The sequence below is a fragment of the Pristiophorus japonicus genome, chromosome 14 (assembly GCF_044704955.1).
Source record: "Pristiophorus japonicus isolate sPriJap1 chromosome 14, sPriJap1.hap1, whole genome shotgun sequence".
Lineage (NCBI taxonomy): Eukaryota > Metazoa > Chordata > Chondrichthyes > Pristiophoridae > Pristiophorus > Pristiophorus japonicus.
The window spans coordinates 3,309,641-3,332,517 of record NC_091990.1 but is presented as its reverse complement, the minus strand read 5'-3'; the positions used below and the strand labels follow the sequence as shown (position 1 = coordinate 3,332,517).

General features: G+C 48.2%; 1 protein-coding gene across 2 annotated transcripts in view; it reads left to right on the top strand.

Annotated features, from left to right (window-relative positions):
• Window positions 1-22,877, top strand: part of LOC139279677 (forkhead box protein O3-like) — a 198,351-nt gene that overhangs the window by 173,064 nt on the left and 2,410 nt on the right. The window contains exons 2-3 of one of the 2 annotated variants that reach the window (XM_070898788.1): window positions 17,178-17,636; window positions 22,185-22,294. In XM_070898788.1, the coding sequence (XP_070754889.1) occupies window positions 17,178-17,636; window positions 22,185-22,292 (567 nt within the window). In that variant the 3' untranslated portion in view covers window positions 22,293-22,294. Of the gene's footprint in view, window positions 1-17,177; window positions 22,295-22,877 lie in introns of those variants that run through there. The other variant, XM_070898787.1, reaches the window with a different exon arrangement.

Sequence of the window (22,877 nt, the reverse complement as noted above, 5' to 3'; positions counted from 1 at the left end):
TTCTAGGTGGTAGAGGTCGTGGGTTTGGGAGGTGCTGCCGAAGAAGCCTTGGCGAGTTGCTGCAGTGCATCTTGTAGATGGTGCACACTGCAGCCACGGTGCGCCGGTGGTGGAGGGAGTGAATGTTGAAGGTGGTGGATGGGGAGCTGATCAAGCGGCTGCTTTGTGTTGTCCGTATTAATATTGATAATTTAATTGGCCAACAATGGCAGTGATTGTTCAGGAGCAAATTGAAAGCTTAAATAAAACTATGGTTTCCAAGAGCTACCATGCAGCGAAAGCTTCAATGCATGTATAGAGGAATGTGCTTCATAACATTACCAACGTTGGTTCCAGTAGTTGCAAGCACTGAGGTCTACCTTTAATGACCAAACTCCCAATTTTATTTATTTATTTATTATAGCAGTGCAGCAATCTGGGAAACAGTGAGAGACTGATGCTTGTGGTGGTCAGATGGCAAAGACTTAAAAAATAATTATAGCGCCTTTTAACATAGTGACATTGAGGTCGAAGGTCAGCCATGATCTTATTGAATGGCAATGCAGGCTCGAGGGGCCGAATGGCCAAATCCTGCTCCTAATTATTATGTTCTTTTGTTCCTGTATCCTGATCTGTGGGTGGAGAGAGAACACATTGAATGGGCAACAGCCTGCAGAAGGCAGGGGAGATAGAGAGACCTCATGTCAAACAGAGAGGGAGGGAGGGAGAGCCTGATGTGCTGATCGGAGACATACTGTTCAACAGACCTTTAAAATTCCAGCTGTGTGGCATCATTCTGATGGTCTTTATTGGTAGTGTCCCGTACTGTGGGTGTTAGCCCCTTATTTGGATCTCTCAATTTTAAATAGTCTTAGATATTGAAATGAAGACAGTTTGTGATTAAACATTAGCTGTCAAACATATTCAATACCAATAGCTGTTCACTGTTCCTTTACGTGATATCTGTGGCTGATAATAGCACAGACTCTCCATCAATGCACTGTGACCATAACTGTAATAGAGCTCCCCCTAGTGGACTACTGCTCCACCTATTGGACGACTGATGTAAATGCAATAAAAGGGTCATGTGGCAAGGTCACATGATGACCGTTCTGTGTATGGAGCCATCTTGTGCAGAGTGTGTTTGTTAGTGATATCGTAAGATTATATCACAATAACTACTCGCTGAAAGAAACTGCTTTGGAAATTATCTCCAATTAAGCAGCACCTTGCAAACTATACTCATTTCACCGGCGTGTGTTTTCATTATGTAAATGAGACCTGCTCAAGAGAGACACTAAAAACAGGTTATACATCGCCAGGTAAAGAATTATTTGTAAAGGAGGACAAAAAAACACATATATTAAAAAGATAAAACTTGACATTTCGTTATTCATGCAGGCAATATTTTGAAAAGTAGACAAAATCTGCAGAGGTAAGTTGTTAATGAGCAGCAAATTAAACATATACAAAAGGATTATTTCATTGTTTTCTGTTATATTTTTTTCTCCCCTTCTTTAGAAGACAACAAAACATTTGCACTCCTCACTGATCTGTTACCGCCCCAGCCAAGATGGTACCCTAATATTCATTTAATTTTCGCAGTCAGCGTCGATTAGAAGTGGTTAATCATCATAGTCCTTTCTAAATGTCTATTTTGTGCCTCAAAGATGAAAGAAAGATATTTAGTCCTCCATGGCCTTGCCCCTGCATAACTCTGTAACCTTCTGCAGCCCTATGAACCCCTTAGACCTCTGCACTTGGCCTGTTCTGGCCTCTTCAGCCATGATCTCATTGAATGGCGGAGCAGGCTCGAGGGGCCAAATGACCTCCTCCTGCTCCTATTTCTTATGTCCAGCTGTGTCAGCTTAATGGAAATGCCAAGAAAATAAATATTTTTAAAAGTGCTTTTTGAACATCCCTGAGTTTAATCGCTCCACCATCGGTGGCCGTGCCTTCTGTTGCCTGGGCCCCAAGCTCTGGAACTCCCTCCCTAAACCTCTCCGCCTCTCTACCCCTCTCTCTCTCTCTTTCAAGACGCTCCTTAAAACCGACCTCATCGACCAAGCTTTTGGCCATCTGCTCTGATATCTCCTCATGCAGCTCAGTTTCAAATTTTGTTTTTGATAACGCTCCTGTGAAGCACCTTGGGACGTTTTATGCCGTTAAAGGCACTATATAAATACAAATGTCGATATTGATCCAATTTTTAAAAAGCTGCTTTGAAAATATTTCTTTTCTTGGCACTTTCTGTAGTGTGTTGGTTGAGCACCGAGAGCAATGGGCAGTGGCGTTTTCAGGTACTGAGGTAACCCCGATATCTTGGCCTAGTACCTTAGTCTCGAGCCCAGTCAAAGACACAACCTCAAATGGAGGACTTTGGCATAGGGCATGTTTATTTTTAATGAAACATAGGGAAACATTTTTCTGCACCACAGTTCAAGGATGAGATTATTCTATCTGAGTTCCTGGCATAAAGTAATGGGGAAGACGCTGGGTGTTTCAAAGCCACATGCCACATGTGGGTGCGTATCATGATTTGGCATGACTCAGACATCTGATTTCCAAAAATTGATAGAGGCTGTCAGTATGTGTTGACTGCAGCTCCCAAACTAGGCAGCGCTGTGGATCGGGGGAGAGAAAAATGGGGGGCAGGTTTAACACCCAGAGAGGGCAAAATTGCTGTTTTTTTTATAGCCCCATCAATGCCTCCAGGAGGTGCTAATGGGGTGCAATGAGGTTATCGCCCAAGGACAGGGGTCGATAGTGCCTCTGGGGAAATTGCCCCGAAGGTTTGGGGGGGCGGTGTTTTGTCGTGAGTGCCGTGATTTTCACCCCGGGCTGGCACGCGCATGGCGATGACATCATCAACGTGCGCGCTGACCCCTCACCGCTCCACGCTGGCCCTTTTGCACCCCGCGGGGGAAATTGCCCCGGGGCTTCTCAGTCGGCCCGACAATGGCGCCCCTCACCACAATCGGGCCGTCATCCTGCAGCCTGTCACTCTGTTATGGATGCCGCCCTGTCGGCCCGGCTGAGGTTGTCTCTGGTGGCCGCCAAAGGGACTGCAGAGTGCACAGCGGAGTTCCCCTTTAATTAAAGGGGCGGGACGGGGCGGTCTGCCGCGACAGCGCTATGCGGAGCATCCACATAGCGCTCCATGGACCTGGAGCGTCTCCCTTAGTGCTCCACCTCCGTGGAGGGGCAGAAGGATTGAATTCCCTGCCGGGAGGTGGGCAGAGCTTCCAGGCCGGGCGATAAATGTCCGGGAAAGTTACCGCCTCCAAACGGTGTAGGTAAGGGCTGGGCAAAACCCTACTACTGGCCTACGTTTGAGATAGTTTAATCCCTGGGCTTCATCGTCATACCGCTGGGTCAGAAAGGCCGGAATGGCAGTCGGTGGGGGGCTGGATTCCAGGGCACGGGAGGCTGCGGCATTTATTGTAGGGCCTGGAGGAGAATTCTTCTACATACAAAAGGAACGTTTTAGGTCGAGAAATTGCGGAGCGCTGGAAACCTGCAGCTTGGCACAGCATACTCGCTATCATCAGTGGGCCGTGAATTTCTAGTGCAATACCCTCTTACCAGCGCTAATTTCGGGAAGAAAGGCTTGTATTTATATAGCACCTTTCACGACTACCGGACATCTCAAAGCGCTTTACGGCCAATGAAGTACTTTTGGAGTGCAGTCACTGTTGTAATGTGGAAAACACAGCAGCCAATCTGTGCACAGCAAGCTCCCACAAACAGCAATGTGATAATGATCAGATAATCTGTTACACCGGGGAGAACTCCCCTGCTCTTCTTCCAAATAGTGGCATGAGATCTTTTACGGCCACCTGAGAGAGCAGACAGGGCCTCGGTTTAACACCTCATCCAAAAAGCAGCACCTTTGACAGTGCAGCACTCCCTCAGTACCGCTGAGTGTCGGCCTGGAGTGGAACTTGGACCCACAACCTTCTGACTCAGAGGCGAGAGTGCTGCCCACTGGGCCACGGCTGACACATGGAGCTGATGATTCAACACATTTATATCAAGTGTCACATGAGAGATTGTGTAACTTGTTGAGGAGACTGGCACTCCTTGTAGGAGATGGATATATTTGTATGGCAGCAGAGTGCTGTGGCTGACACTCAGACAGCCCTAGAGGGCGGGCAGGGAGAAAGATAGGAGCGTACAATGAGTAGAAGCGTGGTCATGTCGAGTAGAACAACACTTGGTCAAGGCGAGTACATAACTACTCTGAAGGAGAAAGAAATGGCAGGGATATGGGGAGTGGGACTAACTGGACTGCACTTTGAAAGAGCCGGCACAGACACGATGGGCTGAATGGCCTCCTTGTGTGCTGTGCTATTCTGTAACTCAGCCGAGCAAACTAGCCACGGTCAGATGCCAGGCAGACCGGAGAGACAGCGAAGTTAAGCGCATGGCGCTCGGACGCTGGCCATGTGTACCCCGGGGGTGGGGGGGGGGGTGCAGCTCACAAGAAGGATTTGTGGGGAAATGTACTCAAGCCCAGAGCATGAAACCCCTGTCTGCTTATCATTGAGCAACCCCACGGGACGAGGCAAGTACATAAATCCACAAATCAGTGGATGAAAGAATCTGTGTAATGACTAGTGAGTAACTGCATTGCAGTGTCGAGGGCCTGGGGTCCCTGGGATAGAGGCTGCATAGCAGGTTTCTGCTGTTTGATGGCAACAGCCAACATCGTCCTGTGGAAAGTTTTAAAAATTGTACTTTAAATGGTGTGAAGTCAAATCGCAGCGTCGTGTTTATTCTCAATATATTCCAGCCTGCCACTTTCGAAGGCAGCGCGAGTCGGTCTATTTTCAGCGGGTTTTCCCTGAAATGTTTACAACTGTTCTCTCAATTGCAGTAACTGGTAAAGATAGCAGTGGCCATAGTCCAGCGCTTGTTAACTGACATAGCGATGGTATCAGGGAGGGAGGGAGGGAAGGGAGAATTCCCCGTGCACACGCCCACACACTCCAGATCCCAACGTCAGTGCAGCCATTTCATATTTTACAGTTCTCATTTCTCAATCTGCCATTACCCCTCCCCCATCACCCCCTGTGCTCACTGCCCCGTGTCCTAACTCACACCGTCCCACTCACCCATCACCCCCTGTGCTCACTGCCCCGTGTCCTAACTCGCACTGAGTCCCACTCACCCATCACCCTCTGTGCTCACTGCCCCGTGTCCTAACTCGCACCAAGTCCCGCTCACCCATCACCCCCTGTGCTCACTGACCCCGTGTCCTAATTCACCCCCAGTCCCACTCACCCATCACCCCCTGTGCTCGCTGCCCCGTGTCCTAACTCACACCGAGTCCCGCTCACCCATCACCCCCTGTGCTCGCTGCCCCGTGTCCTAACTCACGCACACTCCCACTCACCCATCACCCCCCGTGCTCACTGCCCCGTGTCCTAACTCGCACCCAGTCCCGCTCACCCATCACCCCCTGTGCCCCCTGCCCCGTGTCCCACTCCCCCATCACCCCCTGTGCCCCCTGCCCCGTGTCCCACTCACCCATCACCCCCTGTGCTCACTGCCCCGTGTCCTAACTCGCACCCAGTCCCACTCACCCATCACCACCTGTGCTCGCTGCCCCGTGTCCTAACTCGCACCCAGTCCCGCTCACCCATCACCCCCCCCCGTGCTCACTGCCCCGTGTCCTAACTCACACCCAGTCCCGCTCACCCATCACCCCCTGTGCTCACTGCCCCGAGTCCCGCTCACCCATCACCCCCCGTGCTCACTGCCCCGTGTCCTAACTCACACCGTCCCACTCCCCCATCACCCCCTGTGCCCCGTGTCCTAACTCGCACCCAGTCCCACTCACCCACCACCCTTGTGCTCACTGACCTGTATTGGCCACCGGTTAAGCAACGCCTCAATTTCAAAATCTCTCCATGGCCTCTCCCCTCCCTATCTCTGTAATCTCCTCCAGCCCCACAACCCCCCGAGATGTCTGCGCTCCTCTATCTCTGCCCTCCTGAGCATCCCTGATTATAATCGCTCCACCATCGGTGGCCGTGCCTTCTGTTGCCTGGGCCCCAAGCTCTGGAACTCCCTCCCTAAACCTCTCCGCCTCTCTCTCTCCTCTTTCGAGACAGTCCTTAAAACCTATCTCATTGACAAAGCTTTTGGTTACCTGCCCTAATTTCTATTTAAACAGCTCGGTGTCAAATTATTTATCTCAATACTCCTGTGAAGCACCTTGGGACGTTTTACTACAGTAAAGGCGTTATACAAATACAAGTTGTTTGTATTTCTGAAAGTAAGTAATATTAAAACAGGATGAATAACAATCCACTGCATGGATGGGAAATAAAGATACAAATTTAAACCTCTCAAAAATCTGAGTGAAACATGCTATCTTGTGTTACTGTACTTTGTATTTCAACGCATGGACATTTCGGAGGCAAATATGTCTCCATCCTGATTTGTCTCTGAATGTACCCCAGGCTTTCTCGTAGTGCTATAACCTGTTGGCACTGGGGGAGGGTGGGGTGAGGGTGAGGGTGGCAAGGGGCGGAGGGGAGGGAAAGAGGGTGGGGGAGGGGTGGCGGGCGGAGAGTGGGGGGAAGGGCGGGGGGGGTGGGGGGAAGAGGGTGGCGTGGAGAAGGTAGGGGGGTGGCCGGGGGCGGGGGGGTGAGGGGAAGAGGGTGGCGTGGAGAAGGTAGGGGGGTGGCCGGGGGCGGGGGGGTGGGGGGGAAGAGGGTGGCGTGGAGAAGGTAGGGGGGTGGCCGGGGGCGGGGGGGGGGGGGAAGGAGAAGGAGGGGGGTGGGGGTGAACAAGGGGAAGAGTGTGTTGGAGCCAATTACCAGCTCTGAGACATGTGACAATAAAATCCGTCGCTTCTTCATGTCCCGCCTCTTGCTGATGGCGCGATAACCTGACGGCGTTCTCCCTTCGTGGCAGAGCAGAGTCCTCTAACCATTGGCGACAGCTTCATCAGCCAGCGCATCTCTTCGAAGCAGCCTGACATACGAGGGATCTTAAGGCAGTGGCTGCCGGGAAGCCCACCCGTCCGCTCCATTTCGATTCCTCCTCGCCAATCCCAAAGGCGTGCTGGGCTGATGCCACCAGAACATAAGAATTAGGAGCAGGAGTCGGCCATTCAGCCCCTCGAGCCTGCTCCACCATTCAATAAGATCATGGCTGATCTTCTACCTCAACTCCACTTTCCCGCCCGATCCCCATGTCCCTCGATTCCCCTAGACTCTCAAAATCTATCAATCTCAGCCTTGAATATACTCAGAGACTGAGCCTCCACAGCCCTCTGGGGCAGAGAGTTCCAAAGATTCACCACCCTCCGAGTGAAGAAATTCCTCCTCATCTCAGTCCTAAATGGCCGACCCCTTATCCTGAGACTGTGACCCCTGGTTCTAGACTCTCCAGCCCGGGGGAAACATCCTCCCTGCATCTACCCTGTCAATCCCCCTCAGAATCTTGTATGTTTCAATCAGATCACCTCTCATTCTTCTAAACTCCAGCGAGTACAGGCCCAATCTACACACATTTCTTTACATTCTGACAGCGACTTTTAATTAAAACCCAGTGTTCGAAAGTTCAGATTCCTGAATTTCCCACACCTTCAATTTTGGTGTCAGTTTGTGCTCTGCTCTCCCGCTGCAATAATTGAACTCCTCCGTTGACTGATGTCATCAGGTGAAGAGATAATGCGAGGAGGATGGCGGAGATTGATGGCGGTGGTGTGACTGGGAAGATCAGGAGAAACCGCAACACATAATTACCCGGGAAACCGCCTCCCAATATTCCAGCTGTAACTGTTATGATGAAGTTTTAAATAGCGACTTTTTGACAAAGTTGGCCGCTGTGATGTTAATCCCATTTGTGAGTCAGCAGTGCTTCCACTTTGTATTGGTAGCGTTGAACTCTTCACCTTGCCTTACCCCCCGACAAACACTTCCACCGGCAAAAGGGAAGCTGCAGTGATGATAATTGACAATAAAAGCCCAATTTTTTCTTTATTTTTTACAAAGTACATTAAAACAGAACTGCGAGCATTCAGAATTTAAAAACAAAAATGTCTCGGGGAGATCACGAACAAGAAATCAACGGTGACCTACTTTAGAAATAAACTGCCGGTCTTTATTTGTTTAACTTAAAAAAAAAATAATAAGTTACATTGAAATGACATCGAGAAATTTTTAATTTGCTCATCAAATGTTGTGATTTTTATAATCAATTATGGCAATATTGTTTTGACAGTGTTGAGTTGTAACATAGGCAACAGAAAAAAAAGCTCTTCGACTTTTCCGATAGAGAGTTGAGATTCTGTTTGATTGTCTAATCTGACTGAGCTGTCCCAGGGAGCAGGAAAAAATGGAATAAATGAATAACAATCGTCCTTTGAAATCTCTCGGCTCCCGAGCTTGCTGTTAGTGGTGCTGTAGACTCCACTTAGAATGAGAGACCAGTCTGCCATCAAACAGAGGCAAAACCCCTGGTACAGTTGAGCTGCTGATAGCTGCTATTTCCTTTTCGACTTATGATTAAAAAAAAACGAACAACTTGCATTTATATAGCGCCTTTCACGACCTCAGGACGTCTCAAAGCGCTTTACAGCCAATGAAGTACTTTTTTGGAGTGTAGTCACTGTTGTAATGTAGGAAACATGGCAGCCAATTTGGGCACAGCAAGCTCCCACACACAGCAATGAAATAATGACCAAACAATCTGTTTTTGTTATGTTGATTGAGGGATAACTATTGGCCAGGACACCGGGGATAACTCCCCTGCTCCTCTTCAAAATAGTGCCATGGGATCTTTTACATCCACCTGAGAGAGCAGACTGGGGGGCCTCGGTTTAATGTCACATCCGAAAGACACCTCTGACAGTGCAGCACTCCCACAGCACTGCACTGGGAATGTCGGCCTGGAATTTTGTGCTGAAGTGACTGGATTGGAACTTGATATGCTGACTTCCAGCCCAGACACAGACTCTCTAGTACAATGACGAGCTGTGACCCGAGGTATGGGCGGTGGTGTGGGAGAAAGACTTTTGTGCTCAAGTCTCTGGAGTGGGACTTGCAACCCACACTGATGGCAATATAAGAGGCGGGGGGAAAAAATGGTTTAGTGTGCTACCAAGAAGTGTCCCAGGTTTGATCCCTGGTGTTGGAGTCGGCTGATTTCAGTTGAGACAGCGATGAGGGCAGTGCTGTTGGCCTCAATATCGCCCAGTTGGGGAGGGGGAAATATCTCGAGGCTTAATATCTGATATGGTTCCCCCCTCCCAATTGCTGCATAGTGATGGTACAAAGTGTACGTTACTGGATGTTGGGTAAGGGGAAGATTGAACTGGAGGCTTTCTGTAGATTGAATTAGAATTGGCTCGCAGTACCCAGTCAGTTCAAATCTGCTTGCATTTCAGATGAGGATTGACACTCATCTTTGATGTACGCTGTTTCAGAAACCTGGGGCTAAAAATTCAGTATCGCCCGGTTTGAGGTGGTGACACTGCCTGGTCGCTAACTTTAGCGACGGGCAACATTTAGCACCTCCGACCGGGATAGTCACTTTTAGCGCCCCGGGAGGGGAGCGTTCCACACCCTTCTCCGGGCGCTAACCCAGATTCCCGGGGTGCTATCGCGGGAGCGCTGCTGAAGTTCTATCGCTAGGAAACCGGGATCCCAGCGCCTAAAGGGGAGGTCGGCTGGACCGCCCCGACAAGTTCCAGAAAAGCCAAGGCAGCTAAACCACAATGTGCACCATCCGGGGGAGATGCATCAACGGGAAGAAATGTCATTGTAACCGTCCACTCGCTCCCCCCTCGGACACATCGCCCCGGCAGCGTCTCCGTGATGCCCGTTCTCCCTGTCAGTGACGGCGCCGGGCGCTACGGCAGGCCAATGTGGTCAAGTTCGGGACCGTGGTACTAACTGAGGCGATGCACGCTCGGTGATGTCACCCAGTGGGCGAGGCTAGCGAACGCAGCGCTCACTATCAATGCCGCCGCTAAACCTCCGCTGAAGTTCGCGGGAGGCGCTGACGTGCGGCGCTCGGGCAGTAAGCGCTGAGCGGCCCGTCACCGACCCCTCTCGGGCACTGACCGGCTCGTCACCGACCCCTCTCGGGCACTGACCGGCTCGTCACCGACCCCTCTCGGGCAGTAAGCGCTGAGCGGCCCGTCACCGACCCCTCTCGGGCACTGACCGGTGGCGCAGGGCAAATGAATCTCGAGCCCCTGCTGTGGAAATCTAATATTTTGGTTTTGTATTTACATCTAGAAAGCGATGCTACTGAGTCATTTAATTGCCACATACGGTTTTCATCCAACTTGACTAATGCTGCAAGCTCCGATACATGTGGTTATGACCAGCCTCGTTGGCACTGCCAAAGCTATACTTAAAACCCAAGAAGCGTACTGCCTGGCCCTCTCCATGGCCAAATGTTCCTGGGTCATCCTGGAAAGCAAAGACCGCCCCCTCCTCAACCTTTTTGTTGCTACAGACCACTTCTTCGAACCTCCCTCTCTCGCACCCTGCATCCCTCCCTCTGATTGTAAATTCTTCCGTCGGTCAACATGTCCTTTCCCCCACTCCCCCTCCGCTGCACTCTGCCATTTCTCCATCTCCCCATATCCTTTCCATTGGATTTATTTTGTCCATGAGATCTAACCCCTGCTCCCTTGTCTCCCTCCCAACCCAGCTCCTAAACCTCCAGCCTCCAGACTTTGCATTTCTAACACTGTGTTCATTGCCAGCATCTCTCCTTGTTCCCACCCCCTTCAAAATCTCTGTCGTCGCCCCTCCTTACAGAGTTTACCCGCAACCCCTCACAAACAGCCGCTCTATCTCTAACCTTCTCCAATCATAGACCCCTTCTCGGAATGTATATAGCTCTAGCTCTGGATCACAGCTTGCCTCCTGCCCCTTCTACTCCCACGCTGGAAGTTTCTCCTTCAGCCCACATGTTTCTACACTCCGGAGCTTCCTCCTAAAATCCTTCCCCACTTCTCTCCTAAAAACCTATCCCTTCCGATTGTACCTTTGGTCTCCCCTCCCCCAAACCCCTGGACCCCATGGCTCTCCACCTTGTCTCAGGCATTCTTTTCGCTCAAAGATCACTATCTAAATTAAAGCTGTAACATAAGAACATAGAATTAGGAGCAGGAGGAAGCCATTCGGCCCCTCGAGCCTGCTCCGCCATTCAATAAGATCAGGGCTGATCATCAAACTCAACTTCACTTCACTGCACTATCCCCATATCCCTTGATTCCCTTAATATTTAAAGATCTATCGATCTCTGTCTTGAATATACTCCATGACTGAGCCTCCACAGCCCTCTGGGGCAGAGAATTCCAAAGATTCACAAATTCTCTGAGTGAAGAAATTCCTCTTCATCTCAACAACAACAACTTGTATTTATATAGCACCTTTAATGTAGTAAAACATCCCAAGGTTCTTCACAGGACAAAACAGATACATTTGACACCGAGCCACAGAAGAAATTAGGGCAGGTGACCAAAAGCTTGGTCAAAGAGGTCGGTTTTAAGGAGCGTCTTAAAGGAGGAAAGAGAGGTAGAGAGGCGGAGAGGTTTAGGGAGGAAGTTCCAGAGCTTGGGGCCCAGGCAGTTGTCTTAAATGGCCAACCCCTTATCCTGAAACTATGCCCCCTAGTTCTAGACTCTCCAGCCCGGGGGAAACAACCTCTCTGCATCTATTATTGAATCAGAACTAAACTGGATCCTCATGTAAAATATAGTCCAGGATTTGGGGGCACAGTATCTCTCTTGCAGCGGCAATTGATAGAGAGGTTTGTTAGAATTCAGCAGAAAGTGATTGCCAGTGTTGACGTTGCAATGTTCTGTTGAAGTTTGACATCTAAATCTGGACAGTATGGAAATGTAACAGGATATGCAATCAAAGCTGTATTTATAACTCGGTTATGTGACTTGCCACCCACCTCCCATAAAGGGTCAAGTATAAACCGTCAGACACCCAAGTGAGAGCTTCAAAACAAAGCTGCACAGAGTGAGACCCTCACTGTGCTAAGAGACCGATTCTCCAATGTGTTCGCAAAGCATTCATCCACATTAGAAACAATGGCCCCACTGACATAACACAGACACACTCCTGATGGAGGCTCAGTCGTTGAGTATATGCAAGACAGAGGTCATTACATTTTTGGGATTTAAAGTGATATGGGGACAGTGCAGTAAAGTGGAGTTGAGGTAGAAGATCAGCCATGATCTTATTGAATGGCCTCCTCCAGCTCCTAATTCTTAGGCTCTTATTCACAGAGGAGTAACAGGACAGCAACTAACATTGCCAAAGGTCCAGTGATGGGTTTTACTTTGGAAGGAATAGCAAAGCAATCATCTCTCACTGATGGGGAAGTTATCCATCCCACTCCAGGCAGTTTGGTTGAGAGCCTATTGACCTTAGATTTGTGTTAGTCATGGCTCAGTGAGCAGCACTCCCGCCTCTGAGTCAGAAGGTTGTGGGTTCAAGTCCCACTCCAGGGACTTGAGCACATAAATCTAGGCTGACACTCCCAGTGCAGTGCTGAGGGAGTGCTGCACTGTCGGAGGTGCCGTCTTTCAGACGAGACGTTAAACCGAATCCCGCCTGCTCTCTCAGGTGGATGTAAAAGATTCCATGGCACTATTTTGAAGAAGAGCAGGGGAGTTATCCCCGGTGTCCTGGGGTCAATATTTATCCCTCAATCAACAGATTATCTGGTCATTATCACATTGCTGTTTGTGGGAGCTTGCTGTGCGCAAATTGGCTGCTGTGTTTCCCACATTACAACAGTAACTACACTCCAAAAGTACTTCATTGGCTGTAAAGCGCTTTGAGACGTCCGGTGGTCATGAAAGGCGCTATATAAATGCAATTCTCTCTCTCTCTCTCTCTCTTTGTCTCTCTCTCTTTCTGATTCCACAGCTTGGATTTTAACCCTGCCCCACCTTACCCAGCAACAATGGGAGGGGGTTAAAATGTGTAACTTTGACCTCTCGGCTCCAACCTGCCACATTCCAGGCCATCGACAAGGCTCCCGCTACAGGCCCGGCTTCATACACACATCATCAGAGGCAGTCCCTTGGAGGATGACTTCATATACAAGTCACAGCCCGATGACCTCAGTTACTTCTGTTAGAATGCCATGTGGGCCAGGAGGAGCAGGGGTGATCCAACCCCCACCCCCCCAAGACCCCTGGAACCCCTCTGAATCTCCGATCATCCTCACGACTCTTCCTCTCAGAGACTCTCTCAGGTCCTCCTACCTGTAGCCCCCTGTCCCCAAACCCCAGCTCTTGCCCGCCTGTCCACGTGTCGGGCAGTACTCTGGAAAGCTTTACCTAAGTGAGGCCCTGCCATAGAGATTGGCCGGGCCTCCGGGTCTCCGGACTCTCCGTGTCTCCAGACTCTCCGTGTGTTCCGCCCACTTTGGGGCTCGCTTAAACCGATCCCGCTCTCCATCTTAAAAAAAAAAAATATCGGGGCCCACACCTTTTCCATTAGCCTGCAAGATGCTCAAACACCAACAGCAAGGGATTTTAGAATTGAACATCAAACCGCGATTCATTATGTTAAAGGTGCTATTCAAATACAAGTTGTTGTTGTTGTTGAAAGTGCAACACTGGCTATGCACCGTGTTTTTCCTGCTGGCTTGGTTGTCTTAAGGTGGAGCTTGGGGTTGTCCAAAAAAATGATTGTAATGTTGCCCACCCAGTTGTGTGTGCGTTATATTCTGAAAAGAATTGCATTGTGGTGACTATGCCAAGACAACGCCTTTAGTTGGCTCTTAGCGTTGGTCACGTAATACTGTATGGACGCGGCTTATGGATATGAAATTTCAATGAGTAAGCTACTTGGCCCTCCCTACGCATGAAGGGATAATTACTTATGAACCCGGCTTAGTCAGGACTGTAGATTGATTTCTGCTGTTCAAGATACAATGCAGCTCATTTGGTAAAGTGCCAGATTATAAACAAGATGAAAACAAATGGACTATAGTATAAAGAGGTTGTTGTATAATACGGAGTGGTGCACTATTTCGTAGCTCATCGTGACATTTATCGGCATCAATGGGACCAAACATTCTCGGAAGTGAGGATTTGTGAGGGACTCTCACAATTTGTTGCTAAACAACTCCATTTTGATACCTCATCATTAATCTTATTTTCGGGGAAACTCACCTTTGTTTCTAGCAAGAGGTATCTGAACTACAAAAGGACATTATTGTACAGTGACCCCCCAAAGCAAAACTATCTGGTAAAATGCTGCCTGTTGGAATTCCTTCTATTAAGAACACAGCAAACATGGATGGTGTCAGACCCTGTTGTTTACACAGCAACGAGCTTAGTAACAGCAGACATGCCAGTGACAGATCAAGTCTCCAATAGGGTTTGCATTAAACACTGGTTTGAATACTCAAGGGTCGTGAATTCATGTAAATGTGAGCTGCTACTGCCATAGTACCACTCTGTAACCAGGGAAGCATCATTTCCAAATTCTCATCCGTGTTTACAAATCCCTCCAGGGCCTTGCCCCTCCCTATCTCTGTAATCTCCTCGAGCCCCACAACCTCCCCCCGAGATGTCTGTGCTCCTCTAACTCTGCCCTCTTGACCATCCCTGATTATAATCGCTCCACCACCGGTGGCCGTGCCTTCAGCTGTCTGGGCCCCAAGCTCTGGAACTCCCTCCCTAAACCTCTCCACCTCTCTACCTCTCCCTCCTCCTTCAAGACGCTCCTTAAAACCTACCTCTTTGACCAAGCTGTTGGTCATCTGCCCTAATTTCTTCTTGTGTGGCTTAAGGGATGGGGCAATTTCGGCACCACACTGAATACCCGATGTCACTCCTGCCGGGGGACCCCAGGTGATGGGGAGACAGGTGGTCCAGCTCCCCACACCCTGGAATTATGCCAGGGAGCCTGTATAACACCAGAGAGAAATCTGCCCCTGAGTGGTTAAACCATTAGGAACATTAGTGATGCTAAACTGGCTGAACTGTGTTTCACCCCTGCCATTCCAGCCTGCAGCCAGTTCCTACGCCCGCCTCTCAGTCCTAAACATCAGCCCCAATTCTACACCAAGGCCAGAAGGTTTTAATGGTCTTACTGAGAGATTCGGTGTTCTGTACAAAATCACCCAGCATCAAATTAGAACTGGCAGTTGCTGAGTCCAGAAAACATCAAAAGAGAAAGTTGGGACAGGAGCGGGATCCAGATCGGGAAGCTTTTGCAAAACAAATGATTCTGAAGCACTTGCGTTTATCACTCTGTTTTTATATTTCTGAAGCAGTATTTTAGCTTCAACACTGAGTGCTGACAACACCAGAGTGGAGCAACTGCGATATACAGCGTGGTGCATAGTGCAAGGAAATATTTACAGAAACATTAAGAAATCAATGAAACAGGAGAGAGAGCAAGCTATCAGCATCCAACTCATGATCCTAGACAGCAACAGGTACTCTCCATGAACTCGACAGTAAATCAATCCAGGGATTCAGCTGGCACTGTAACCCTTGGCTTCCAAGGTCACCTAAACCCCAGGATGGTCATTATCTTAATTCATTCTTGGGTAATCTAGAAATAAATGTATTTTAAAGTCGGTTGTCTTCCCCGTGCAGAGCACAGGAAGGAAAATCTACCAGGAGGATTACACGGCCTGTACAAAACCTGTCGGAGTGTCATTGGCAGGAAAACCCAGTGGGTTCTGCCTAATCACCTGGGCTAGATTTCTCTCCCTGCATCCTGCCCAGGCAATGCATAATGCTCAGGTGGCCATTTAGGACTGAGATGAGGAGAAATTACTTCACTCAGAGGGGGGTGAATCTTTGGGATTCTTTGCCCCAGAGGGCTGTGGATGCTCAGACGTTGAATATATTCAAGCCTGAGATCGATAGATTTTTGGACTTGAGGGGAATCGAGAGATATGGAGATTGGGCGGGAAAGTGGAGTTGAGGTCGAAGATCAGCCGTGATCCTATTGAATGGCGGAGCAGTCTCGAGGGGCCTCCTCCTGCTCCTATTACTGATGTACTTATTACCCTGGAGTACCATCAGGCTATTTCAGGGAATGTCACCATCATGCATACACTCCAGTAATCTCCCAAGAGAGGCAGAAAATTGCTAAAACTGTTGAGAGCAAGTTTTCAGAAGTGCTGGTGAAAAGCAATTGCGTGCACTCCAGGAATTAGAATGCACATATTTAGGCCTCTACCAATAGCCGCTCCTCTCAAAGACTTGACAGATTCCTATCGGGATAAAAACCAATTTTATGTTTTGAAAAAATAGTTGTAGATTGAGTTGAAATGTAGAACAATTCTTTTTAATGTTATTTCTCCCCTCTTCCTCTCATTAAGATGTCCATTTCTTGCTGACATATAATTCCACAAGCATTGAAACAACAAAAACCTGTATTTATATAGCGCCTTTCACTACCACCGGACATCTCAAAGCGCTTTACAGCCAATGAAGTACTTTTGGAGTGTAGTTAGTGTTGTAATGTGGGAAACGGGGCAGGTTTTAAGGAGCAACGCGAAAGGAGGAGTGTCGGAGCAGCTGAAGGCACGATCACCAATAGTTGAGCATTGTGTGTGTGTGTGTGTGTGTGTGTGTGTGAGAGAGTGTGTGAGTGTGTGTGTGTGAGAGAGAGAGTGTGTGTGAGTGTGTGTGTGAGAGAGAGAGTGTGTGTGAGTGTGTGTGTGTGAGAGAGTGTGTGTGTGTGAGAGAGTGTGTGTCAACTAATCCAACTATGTCATCATTCATTTTATCAACTATTTAACTGAATTATTGTCCTATATATCCTACATGTGCACATTGCTCATTGTATAAACTGCATTAACACTGCATATCTGCACCATGTTTTGCATCTTTAGAGAACATTCTTTTTTTCTACGATAGTTGCAAAACAAGTACCAATATCTAAGTTGGCTATCCAGACCAAAACTCCCAGTGTAACAGTGTGGATATCCTGTAGGCTGCCTGTGAATTCCCTCTGAGGGCAGTGCTCGATGATGTGCTCCAGGGTCTGATTAGGAGCTCCACAGTCACATGATGGGGAGGCTTTAATCTCCCACCTATGGAGCAGGTGGCAGCATCGACCGGGACCGGTTCTGAGGACAGGGGCAGTCGTTATTGTGCCGTGTGTACATTGTTCACTTTGGGGTCTCATTCTCAGTCTATCCCTTTTTTTTTTATATCTTCGCAGAACTCCATCCGACACAACCTCTCCTTGCATAGCCGATTTATACGGGTGCAGAATGAAGGCACAGGTAAGAGTTCGTGGTGGATGTTAAACCCCGACGGAGGGAAGACTGGGAAATCTCCCCGGAGACGGGCCGTTTCCATGGACAACAGCAGTAAGTTCCTGAAGAGCAAGAGAGGAGCGAACAAGAAGAAAGCCACCCTACAGGCAGCCCAAGAAAGAAACGAGGGCAGTCCTTCATCACAGCACACAATGTGGTCAGGCAGCCCCAGCTCGCATGCCAGCGATGAATTTGATTTGTGGACTGACTTCAGATCACGTGCAAACTCGGCAGCGAGTACTTTGAGTGGCCGATTGTCCCCCATCATGGCCAATTCCGAATTGGACGACCTTGACGACGATGACAGGACTCCATCTTCTCCGTTGCTCTACCCCAGCCCCTCCAATACCTTATCGCCCTCTGTAAGTACCAGGTGTTCTGTGGAGCTTCCCAGGCTGGCTGACATGGCCGGTACAATTAGCTTGAACGAGGGGCTGACAGAGAACCTCGAGGACCTGCAGGACAGTTACAGCATGAGCCCATCACAGCAGATTCCTTCGGGGTGCCTCCGGCAGAGGAGCTCCAGCTTCTCCTTTGGATCCAAGTGCCCGGCCCTGGGAAGCCAGGCAGGTACGTACAGTGCCACCATGTACAGCCAGCCACCCATGACCATGTTACGCCACTCGCCCATGCAGACTATTCAGGAAAACAAACAAGTCACTTTTTCAACCATCAACCACTATGGGAATCGGATGTTGCAAGACCTGTTAACACCAGAGTCACTGCGGCACAAAGAGGTCATGATGACGCAGTCAGATCCCTTGATGCCGCAGGCCAGTGCCGTCGCAACATCGCAAAGCCAGAGACAGATGGTGATGTGCAGTGACCCAGCGTTATCGCCATTCAATGCCCAGTCACCGAGATTAATGAACGGCAATCCGTTTCACCATCCATCACCAGCCCAGCAGAACTCTGCCGTCAGTAACGGTGCCTTATCCAATCCCATCGGCCTCATGCACATGCACTCTGATGCTGCGAACATCAACTCTGTTGTGCACCCTCTCCACAACCAGCTTCATTCACTTGCCAGCCACGGGATGCACATGGAGGCGACAGACTCGAGGTTGAACTCTTGCCCAGGAGGGATTACCATTGCTGCCACCAGTCAAGATAAGTTCCCCACAGACCTTGACCTAGATATGTTCCACGGCAGCTTAGAGTGCGACGTGGAATCTATTATTCTTAACGAATTTATGGACAGTGATGAGCTTGATTTCAATTTTGACTGTGCAATGCCAGCTCAGAATGTTGGCATTAACATGGCGAGCCTCCCCACTGCCCCACAGACCACCAATCAGAGCTGGGTGCCAGGGTGAGGGGGAGTTGCAATGTTCAGCATCATGGGATGAAAGTTGGTTCCATAAATGCTCTAAGACCAGACCAAATTGACATTTGGCTTCTTAAGAAACACATACTTGAAAACAGAAAGATTTGCTTTTTGTCTCCTTTACCTGGGATACACTTAGAAATACAATTTAAAAAAAGGCAATAATGTGTTCTTGGTTAGAGTAACTGTTAGGCCAATTAAAGTGAAGTCATATTTTTCTTTTGGAAGTTCGGCTGCAAATCCAAGATGCCCAGATGTTACGATGATGGTCTCGGCACAATTGATTTATTTAGTGGGACAGCTGCAATGTAATGTGAATGGAGCTCAAAGATATAGTTCCTGAAATTAAGGCCTTAATCTAATTTCTCTGTAAAGCGAAATAATTTTAAATAGGTTACTTTTTCATAATTGTAACTCTGGAATAGTCTCTCAGAATTTAATCCTTAACATTTTTACTCAAGAGTTGGATTTGGGTGATACGGGAGGGTTGCTGTGCACTGTGTAACAAAACTCGAAGCCCATTCGCTATTAACAGGTTGACGATTTCATTACAGAATGCACATCGAACAACTTCTCTCCCCATGGTGGCTGGAACTTTCACTATTGCACGCTGATATCTTAGTGGGTGTTCCAATCCTTTTGTATAACTAACACAAAAATGCCACGACTAAATATTGACTTTAGACAGAGGTGTGAGGGGGCAGTGGGGTGAGAGGACAGGGGATGTGACTGGTGAAGTGTCCCCTCGATAGAGATAAATCCCACTTTCAGCCCCCCTGCTGGAAACCAGAAGTTCATTTGGTCTGGGCCAGGATAATTTCTCGCTCAGTCTTGGGTTTGCAAACCACAGTTGCATTAAAGTCACCAAAGCTTCATAATTTTTTTTTAAACAAACTTGTTTGTAACAACTGAAGGCATTTTAATACACACTTGTATTTCTGAGGACAAGATTGAGAGTGGGTGAAGCACATTAAACGAGAGGATGTTGGCAGAGGAGGAATCTTCTGAGACTGTGGACTGAGAAATAGTTGGATTTGCCGAATGCAAAACTCCTTTGTCTTGGAAGACTTTGATCAAAACGATTCTTCAGTGGCCTACATCTGCGGTTTGACTGCTCTCAAACATTACATAACATTATTTGTCAATTCTTCGTTTCTTTCATAGACTGAGAGTTTTAAAAACACGTCATATTGTTACGGCTTTGGCATTTATCATTATTGTATGCTATTTTTGGTCGGAACTGTATTTATTTTACATTGAGCGAAATGACAAGCTTGGTAACGTAGGTGTTTGGAGTTAATACCACAGCCTGAAACTTTAATTTATGTCGTGATTGGGGCATTATTTTGTTGAGAATTTCTTTTGGGAGACTGACTGTGGCTACCACGTTCCACCACGGAGATTGGTGGAATCCCGCGATACTTTGCCTGTAGTCATTTCTCCGAATACCTGAAACTTTCTCTGTAAAGTGCCATCAGTGATAGTTATATAAGTTACATATGTATATTAACTTCTTTTTAATGTAAAGCATATGGATAATTAAAATCAGAAAAGTCCATTCTTAAATGTACATACAGGTACTGTACTGTAATTTCACCATGTATTCTTTGGATGTTGATGTGATTAAGAATATAATTTCTTTTTATTTTTCAAATATAAAATAATATTGTACGATAATGGAAGCCCCAGACAGCAACTTTCTTGTATGAAATTCTAACAGTAACAGAACAAATTCCAACAGCATTTTTAAAAACTAAATCAGAGAGTAAAACCGATTCTGTTCCAGACACTCGCATTCTGTTGGTGATTGTGAAAGGGAGCACTCCCTTTCCATCGTGTACATCTAGGGTGCCCATTTCTGGTCGGACGTACTCCTGGAGGTGGTCATTATTCCTGAGGGGATTGTCCTATGAGAGATTGAGTAGACTAGGCCTATATTCTCTCGAGTTTAGAAGAATGAGAGGTGATCTCGTTGAAACATACAAAATTCTAACAGGGATTGACAGGGTAGATGCAGGGAGGATGTTTCCCCCGGGCTGGGGAGTCTAGAACCAGGGGTCACAGTCTCAGGATAAGGGGTTGGCCATTTAGGACTGAGATGAGGAGAAACGTCTTCACTCAGAAGGTCGTGAATCTTTGGAATTGTCTATTGAGTATATTCAAGACAGAGATCGATAGATTTTTGAATATTAAAAGAATCGAGGGATACAAGGATCGAGCGGGAAAGTGGAGTTGAGGTAGAAGATCAGCCATGATCTCATTGAATGGCGGAGCAGGCTTGAGGGGCCGAATGGCTTCCTCCTGCTCCTAATTCTTATGTTCTTGTGTCTCGTCACATGGCCTCCTGCGTCTAACTGCCCCACTCCCCCTACGCTCAACAGGTCAGCCCTCACCGTCTCATTGGATGATTCTAGGCCGCCGGTCAAACAGCCTATTTTTCTGTCCATCTGATATTTTCTAACTAAGAAATGGGTGTTCTGGGAAATGAACGCAGCACGCCATGGTTTACTGCATCTCCCCTATGATTTTTCTCCCGGGTGTCCTGGGGATTAATCTTCAGTTCCTGGAGTCTCTGGGGCAAACAACAACAACAACTTTTATTTATATAGCACCTTTAACAGAGTGAAACGGCCCAAAGCACTTCAATCCAGGAGGGCTGGGCAACCCTATGCACGTCTCAAACTTAGGTCACATCCCGTCCTATCGGAAGACTCCCGTTCCATGATGTAACAGGCGTACAAACAAATCAATTCAGGCAAACCAGGGCACGAATGCACAAAGCGGAACTTTCGATTTTTAAAATGCTTATTTACAGAGCACATTTAACAAGTATTGAGAGACATTTGCAAGTTAGCCCACAGGAGAAAGGATCAGCTAAGTGTTTAATTTCTCCCAAGGTTTTGCAGCTTCAATAAATCGCTCAGTCTTAACCCTCCCCTCCTTCCAGGCTGAAAGCCTGAACAGACAAAAGAAAAGTTTCAACTGAAGCAGTCCATTGCCCACCGATAAAACTGCTAAACGATGGAACTTTGTGGGAATTTTCTTGAACAAAGTAGAGGGAGGGAAGTTTATCTGCAACTGTACAGGGTATTGGTGGGGCCACACTTGGAGTACTGCATACAATTTTGGTCTCCGTATTTAAGAAGGGATATACTTGTATTGGAGGCTGGTCAGAGAAGGTTCACGAGGTTCATTCCAGAAATAAGGGAATTGACTTACGAGGATGGGTTGAGTAGGTTGGGCCTATACACATTGCAGTTCAGTAGAATGAGAGTGGCACAGAATACTGTCCAATATTCCTCCCTCGACCGATGCCATCATAAACAGATCAAGCCGTTGTTTGTGGGATCTTGCTGTGTGCAAATGGGCGACCACTCTTGCCTGCATAACAACGGTGACTGAGCTTCCGGAGTATAACTCATTGGCCGCAAATTACTCGGGAGGGTGCAAATAAGGCACTATTTAAATGCAAGTTTTTTTTGCTTTATATCTGTGCCACCTACTTCTGTCGTGAGAAACACACACATCCCACAACAATCCGCGAAAGAAAGACACACCATTAAGATGATTTTTTTTTCTTCAGTTGAAGATTGATGGATCTGTATCCGTGAAAGATAAGAGACGATTCACTGCAATGGGCAATCATCATAGACAGTCCCTCGGGATCGAGGAAGACTTGCTTCCACTCTAAAAGTGAGTTCTCAGGTGACTGAACAGTCCAATATGGGAATTACAGTCTCTGTCACAGGTGGGACAGACAGTGGTTGAAGGAAAGGGTGGGTGGGGAGTCTGGTTTGCCGCACGCTCCTTCCGCTGTCTGTGCTTGCTTTCTGCATGCTCTCGGCAACGAGACTCGAGGTGCTCAGCGCCCTCCCGGATGCTCTTCCTCCACTTAGGGCGGTCTTTGGCCGGGGACTCCCAGGTGTCGGTGGGGATGTTGCCCTTTATCAGGGAGGCTTTGAGGGTGTCCTTGAAACATTTCATCTGCCTACCTGGGGCTCGCTTGCCGTGTAGGAGTTCCGAGTAGAGCGCTTGCTTTGGGAGTCCTGTGCTGGGCATGCGGACAATGTGGCCCGCCCAATGGAGCTGGTCGAGTGTGGTCAGTGCTTCGATGCTGGGGATATTGGTCTGAGTGAGAACACTGACGTTGATGCGTCTGTCCTCCCAGGGGATTTGCAATACCGTGTTATGGTCACCGCCGTATCTTGGCACTCCTTATTGAACCCCTTTGCAGATTACCCAACATTGCTCAGGGCTCACAACATCAATAATCTGA